Raw genomic sequence first — 7,830 nt, 5'->3', positions numbered from 1 at the left:
TCAACCTAGTGGTGCAAAACATATTCTTTATCTGTTAAGTGGGGTAGTGGATGTTGAGTGTAGTGTGAGTTGAGTTAGAATTTAGTATTGAAGTGTGTTTTTGTATGCCAGGACGGTGGTGGCAGGTCCAACTCAGCCTTTGAAGATGTGTGGAGCAGCGACGAAGACTGATGCTTGCTTGTGTACCTTAGTATTTAACTTCACTACTCACAGGGCCCAACTAGGGGCCTCAGAACATATCCTGTGTGATCCTGGTCCTACTGTAGACAAGGACTTTGAATGTGGAAAAGCAATTTATAAACACTGCTGCTGGTGTTATATAGTAGGTCTACTGTACATCTTCAAAACATAGTGATAGTTGACATTGTCCAGGGAAATTCTTAAATTTCTACTGGATTTTTATAACGTGAATAATGTTTTGGAGTGACCTGTACACTGAGCTGAACACACACACACACACACACACACACACACACACACACACACACACACACACACACACACACACACATACTTGTATGTTGTCATAGGCATGGCAGAGACCAGTGCTTCATTGTCCTGTGTCCTACTAAAATCACACTCTCCCCCTCTGACTGGCCTACATTTACAAAAGGGTTTTTATCTGACCTGTACACAGAAAGGCATCACATCACAGCCATATACAGATGGACAAGACGGTCCCAGGCTTCACTGCTTGCTTCTTACTGCGCGTCTTGTCCATCTCTATAGGCTAACTGGTGTGATGCCTTTCCGTGTACAAGCAGCTGCATTTTTTGGGCTGTTTTTTGCTTTGCTAAAGCAAAGAGTATGGAACGCCAAGAGGGGACACACCATTCTTTTTGCTATGGAACCAAAACCCCAAGGGGCTGAGCCAGGCCACTGCCAAGCACCTAGCATGCTTGGTTGATTCTGGAAGAATTTCTCCAGTTCCCACACTTGTTCTTGAGTTCTGAAGAATGATTGAGAAATTATTGTTGATCAATCATTCAAAACAGAATGCTACTCCAGTATCTTATGAATCCTTCCTCATTATGATGACACACCAAACAACCGCAGGTTACAGTGGAGCATTTTGTAACTGATTTATTTGTATATATATTTACATTTTAGATTATTACATTACTATCATACATTGCATATATTGTCTCTTAGAGAGTGCAGGCTTGGGGGTCTAAAATACTTTGCATGTAACAGGTTGCAGCAGCAGTAGCAGTTACCCTCCTAAGCTTCCTGTGCTACTGTATGTGATTGTGTAGACTGCAATAAGCTGCCACATATAGAAAACTTTGGTTCAAAAACCCTTTCTTGGAATAAAAGCATTGCTTTGCATAGACAATATAACTACAAACTTGAAATAAAGAAAAACATGTTTAGAATCTAAGAGGGATAGATGAATATAGGTTTTACAGACAGTTCGGAAATGTCCATTGAGATACAATCATAGGTGAACTGGAAGGTTATAGCTACGGCACCCAGCTATATGGAACAATCAGAAAACCATGAACCCTGGGGGATCTCACATAGACACAGGTCTAAACATACACAGGAATAATCTTGGCAATGGAATAAGGTTCAGTCATACAAACTGTATGATTGATTAGGCTATATTCTACTGCATACATCATAATCATGATGATCATCATCACCATCACCACATCCTGGTGGCCCTTGGTTCAAATGAGCATAAAGGACCCTGACGTCACATTCAGGCAGCTGTGATATAGCACAAGAAACACAACATGAAGACGACCTGTCCTGTATCACATGTGCTTGTTATGCATCAGAAGAAATGATCAGCATTTGATTGAATGATTTCCCTCCGGGGATCAATAAAGTACCTACTACTACTACTACTATTAGTACTACTACTACTACTACTACTACTATTAGTACTACTATTGGTTCGCTCATGAGAGATCTTCACGGAAACACCACCTCTAACCCACTCCACGGCCAGCTTACAAAACAATTGGGTGACATCACTGCTGATGGCCACTAAGAGTGGAGCGCACGTCTGCTCATGACACATGGTGGGGAAACCCTTAAAGAGGCTATATTAGGGGAGACCAGAGATGCTAGGCTGCGAGGGAGCAGAGAGCAGTGCTGGGTTAGAGACCGTCATGCAGACTGGAATGGTACAGCCAGAGAGAGACTCTCTTGGCCACAAGGCAAGGGGGTGATGGCAGTTTGGACTAGAACAGGGACTTATGTGTGTTGTATCTGAAACAGGTGACATAACAAAGGTGTCATATGTGTGACAGATGGCTGACATAGAGATGACATAGGGGTGAGTTATTCGGCTGCCATTTTATAAATGCTGTAATAAACATATGTTCATATAGTTGGTAAGTCATGCTAAACATATGGGGCTAATGTTCCTGAACACGGGTAAGGTCTGGCCCACTGTAGTTATAGACCAGACTAACTGTGTCTAGGAGAATGCTCCAATATGATACACACATACTACACATACTAGTACTGAAATAACATGTTTACAGTATACAAGTAATACTATTGCTGTGCATGTCGAAAACTTATTTTGCTTTAAATCCTATAACATATACAATAAAAAAAAACAATAACAAAAGCATGTCCGACTGCATGTGAAAAAGGCACAGTTGGCAATCCTGATTATAACAGTAATTTGGGAAAATGTGCTAAACAATGGGTCTTTTTCTGATAACAAGCACACCATCAAGCCAAAGCGCACACATGCATGTGAACACACACACACACACACTTGACCATCCACTCTCGGCCACCGACACACAACCTCAGTGCCTATACTCAGCACAGCCAAACACATACAGTTCCTCTCTAAAACCACACATCCACTTTACAAAAGAAAAGCACATTAAAAGAGCCCCAAAGTACAAGTGGAAGGCTGTGATGGAGCCGTAGAGAGTGGGGGGGATTTATGGACATGGCGATGTCCAAGACCATCTTGTTCCTCCAGGCTCACGTCAGCAGCCCCAGACGAGTCAGTTTGGCCGACAGGAAGGAATGGAGAACGAACACCACTGGCTTGGGCCCGGAGTGTAGATCAAATACCTGCAGGATGGAAGGGGGAGCGAGAGAGAGAAAGGGAGAGATATAATATTGAGAAATGCTACAACAAGCAGCGCATAGAAAAGATCCAACACATTCTGTATGACTTGCCTGTTACAGTTGATGAAATGCAGCTAGTGATTGCACTCAAGAAATACAGGTGCACCGCATATAAGCAAGTCTATAACTTATAACTTACTATACTAGATACTAGATAATAGATACTACTGTATCTGAACACTCATGCCGAGTACATCTTAAATGCACTCAATGTATCATTCAGCTACTATTTCCAGCTTCAGTCAGTTGTACCATTTCTCCCTCGGGACCCCCAAAGTCCAGGTAGAGGTTGCGTATCCCGTCGTCGGCAGACATCTTGAGCTTCTCGAAGGGGTATCTGTAGAGCACAGCGCCCCCTGCAGGATCGACTTGGTCCCGTGTCACAGTGAAGCCCTTCTCATAATGCAACGTCAGCCGGACGTCCTGTCTGTTCAACATGCAACCTGACACACACATGCATGCACACACACGCATACGCGTGCACACAAACATGCACGCACACACACGCACATACACGTGCAAAACACACACACACACACACACACACATAAAGGCTGTCAAAATATATCAGTTGAAAAGTTGTGTGTGTGTGTATGCCCTTCCGATAGCACTGAAGCACTACCATGTGTGTTACCATGTGTGTTAATGTAATAGGGATAGTAAGACTGTGACTGTGACAGAATATGTTTCTGTTGCAGCGGGATATGGAAGGAAAGAGTGAAGGTATCCAGAACATTTTAGCAGCCAGCTATTGTTCTCTTCACAGTGGAAACATTCCCCTAAATGACTAAGCTGGTTCTTCTCCTACATCTTTTTCCACTAAACTTTACTTCCTCTGTGAGTGCACTGTTATTCTGTCACAAGCTTCCTATATAATGAAGTGGGATTCTGAACCACAGATTTTCACACACACAAACAAACTCACTAATACAGACAAACAAACAACTAACCAACCAACCAACCAAACAGATGCAGACACTGCAACACAGCAGCCATACTCAAACAGTACATAAACACAAGTATGAACATAAACATTCTAATACCATACATACACAATGATAGAGTGCATATGAAAAGTCTCTCTCACACATTCACACACACACACACACACACACTCATACACACACACACACACTCACACACTCGCTCACCAATGGAGACCTCTTTGATGAGCTCAGCGGCGGTGTGGCCGCCCAGGACCAGCGCCCGCGTCCATGAGGACAGGTCCCAGTGGGTCTCCACCCGGAACACGTGGGACTCGATGCCCCTCCCCGTGCCGGTCCGTGTGGCGAACACAAGGTCCGCCCCCTGAGCCGGCGAACTACGGGCGCTTCCAGAGTGGACCAGTCTGCAGGGGAGTCATAGACAGAGAGGTGAGAAACGTGGGAGACAGAGAGAGTTGTGGGGGGTGAGAGACAGAGAGACAGAGGGAGGGAGGGACAGTGGGAGAGAGTTGAGAGAGACAGACACACAGACTAGGGCTGGGTAACGATTCGAATTTCAAGAATCGATTCGATTCCGATTCACAAGGCTCTCTTAAGAGCGTTGGCTAGGCGACGACGCAGCCGGTCCCCATCTGCAATCAATGCACCTGACGCTGATTAGCACCCGGCTATAAAACCCTACCAGACCTGCTGCTCGTCGCCAGAACGTAGCCGACTGTACCCGGTACAAGCTCTGTTTCAAACGCCTTTTTGTATCTTGAAGAATCCCCTGAGCCTTGTCTTACCCCGTCTGTCTTTTGGTTTTTCCTCCTAGTCTCCCACGGACCCTCTCCCGCGTCTCCACGGCCCCCGCTCCTCGTGTCTCCCTGGATCCCTGTCTCTCCCGCGTCTCCACGGCCCCTGCTCCTCGTGTCTCCCTGGATCCCTGTCTCTCCCGCGTCTCCACGGCCCCCGCTCCTCGTGTCTCCCTGTCTCTCCCGCGTCTCCACGGCCCCCGCTCCTCGTGTCTCCCTGGATCCCTGCCTCTCCCGCGTCTCCACGGCCCCCGCTCCTCGTGTCTCCCTGGATCCCTGTCTCTCCTGCGTCTCCACGGCCCCCGCTCCTCGTGTCTCCCTGGATCCCTGCCTCTCCCGCGTCTCCACGGCCCCTTCCGTCCCCGGAACCCCTGAGCCCCCCCCTTGCCCCCTGGACCCCACGGACTGACTTCCCGGTGCGACCCTCGCCTCCCCTCTCGGACTCCCTTTTTGGACCTCGGATTTTGGACTTTGTTTTCGGTGCACGCACATCTAACAACACCTGCCTGCCATCTCCTTTTGCACTTAGTTAATGAAACACACAGCCTACACGCACCACACATATTTAGACACACACCCCATACTCAAGCCCACCAGTGCACCACACACTCTCCCGCATACCCCTTTCCCCCCGCCGTAAATAAACTACGCCCTCGGGCTAACGGCTCCTAGTTGGCCTCTGCCGCCTTCTGGGTTCCCCCCCAGTCGTACCGCACAACAACTGATTTCCAAAAATGAATGAATGAATGAATCATTGAATGAACTAATGAACGATTAATTCCTTCATTTATTAATTCATTCATTAAATAAAAGATCGGTTTTGGAATTCATGAATTGATTCTGAATCATTTGGTCGGTTTGATTGAATCTTTTTTTTTTTTTAACCCAGCCCTAACACAGACCCTCATTTACTAAGCGATCGTACAACAGAAAGCTGTGCGTACAGTCACTTCCGCAACAACTTCAGCATTTATCAATTTGGATGTGAGAGGAGGCTGCGACCCAATCTCAAGTCCCAGCCCGTGGACGCAAGTTAGAGAATTGTCATGAGACTGATTCTGACTGCCATCTAAGCGCAGCCACATATTCATCAGTTTAAAATATAGGCTACCCTATGGCAAAATCTTCCATTTTGTAAAGGCAGACTTATGTGTTATGTATCCCTAACATAAATGGATATTTTCCAGTTGTTTGCAATTAACTGGGTAAACAGCTTTTTGGTGTAAGAGTAATTTCTCTTTCATTTTGAGATAGACTTCAGTACTTTACTTTACTTTACTTTACTAGACTAGCCTTACAAGTCTTAAAATAAAAATGAAATAAATGTTATACCAATCAATCAATGTACTGTACTGAAGATTCACCGTGATATTCTTAAAGAAAGAGCGAGAGCGAGAGAGTGAGAGAGAGAGCGAGTGAGAGAGCGAGAGAGCGAGAGAGAGATAGAGAGAGAGAGAGCGAGTGAGAGAGCGAGAGAGAGATAGAGAGAGAGAGAGAGAGAGAGAGCGAGCGAGAGCGAGCGAGAGAGAGCGAGCGAGAGAGAGCGAGTGAGAGAGCGAGAGAGAGAGAGCGAGCGAGTGAGAGAGCGAGAGAGAGATAGAGAGAGAGGGCTACCCAGAAACCTGTGTTTTCCTGTGGTCCTACCTTGTGGCTAATAGTGGGTGTGTGAGCAGCGGTGTAGACCAGGCCTCACGGCTCCAGGGAACTGACTCAAACAGCAGGATGTCTTTTTCTGTCAGTGCCATGACGATGGGTCGAAATTGGTTCCGCCCCCCTTCCAACTGGACCTGTATGAGAGAAACATGAGAGGGGGGGGGGGGGGGTGAGTGCTTGTATCATAACAGACTAAGTAGCGTATTTATTGATAATTTATTTGTCCTTTCATAAATTCAGCATTTTGCCATACAGCCATTGTCAGACAGACAAACAGACAACAACAACTACAATACCGACAAACACTATGACAGCACTAACAACATGTCTGTCGGTAATGTCTGTTAGAGTGTGTGTGTGTGTGTGTGTGTGTGTGTGTGTGTGTGTGTGTGTGTGTACAGTATGCTAGGTGGGCGCACGGGAAGTTCCTTCAGCTTTGTGACTCAGAATGCTTCCAGTTACCCCCAATCAAGCTGGCTAAATATAACCCCACCAAATAACCGACAAGGCCTTGACTACCCACAGCACTGGAGCAGGAAGCTGAGACAGTAGCACAATCACAATAACTCGGCTTAACATTGTAAGCTTGAGATTGTCTTACAATGTAAAGTGCTTTGTAAAAAAAAATATATATATATATATTTAAATTATTATTCTTGTCATTGTTATTATTATTATTATTATTATTATTATTATTATTATTATATAACATTGATTATTGAAATCATCTCCCACAAATGGCTCATCATGGCTAACTCTCTGTTGAATTTCCACTCTTTCATTTGAGTTAAGTTCAGAAGGGAGGGTGGGCACCTCTGCTGGGTTTTGGTAGCTGGTCACCTCAAGTAGCCGCCCACAGATTTCATAGACTCACGGCAAGCGGCTAGGGAGGTGGAAGGAAACTATATCCAGCGTCTCAATCCTGTAGGAGCTAGCGAGCAGATATTCGACAGGTGGCTCGCCGTGAGCGTGCGACATGTGCAGGGAAGGCAACTAGTCTCTGTAGGAGATGTGTGAGGATACACAGAAACCCCCCCCCCCCCCGCCTCCCCCATTTGGTCTGTTCTGGTCTCGGTACCTGCTCCGCCAGCCAGCCGATGTGCTTGAGGTGGGGGTGTGAGGAGGTGCTGCTGGAGCCCAGGAAGGCGTTGATGTGCGCCAGGGTCATAGGCAGCAGGGCGGCGGTGTTGGTGTGTATGGCGGTGAACCAGGAGTGGCTGCTGGGACTGTCCTTACAGCGCAGGACCACCGTGTGCTGCCCGTCAGGGGAGTGGAGCTCCAGCAGTCTGGGGGACACGATGGGACATTATACAGTATTAGTCCTCATAGAC

At 46.5% G+C, this 7,830-nt stretch overlaps 1 protein-coding gene across 1 annotated transcript in view; it reads right to left on the bottom strand.

Annotated features, from left to right (window-relative positions):
* Window positions 1-1,115: 1,115 nt before the first annotated feature.
* Window positions 1,116-7,830, bottom strand: part of sntb2 (syntrophin, beta 2) — a 14,454-nt gene continuing 7,739 nt past the window's right edge. The window contains exons 3-7 of the mRNA XM_084453131.1: window positions 7,578-7,785; window positions 6,491-6,633; window positions 4,260-4,456; window positions 3,361-3,551; window positions 1,116-3,051 (exon numbers count right to left, since the gene is read on the bottom strand). Of these exons, the coding sequence (XP_084309257.1) occupies window positions 2,959-3,051; window positions 3,361-3,551; window positions 4,260-4,456; window positions 6,491-6,633; window positions 7,578-7,785 (832 nt within the window). The 3' untranslated portion in view covers window positions 1,116-2,958. The remainder of the gene's footprint in view (window positions 3,052-3,360; window positions 3,552-4,259; window positions 4,457-6,490; window positions 6,634-7,577; window positions 7,786-7,830) is intronic.

Source organism: Borostomias antarcticus (assembly GCF_949987555.1).
Source record: "Borostomias antarcticus genome assembly, chromosome: 18".
Classification (NCBI taxonomy): domain Eukaryota; kingdom Metazoa; phylum Chordata; class Actinopteri; order Stomiiformes; family Stomiidae; genus Borostomias; species Borostomias antarcticus.
The sequence above is the reverse complement of the archived record's forward strand: the minus strand, read 5'-3'. Positions and strand labels throughout refer to the sequence as shown.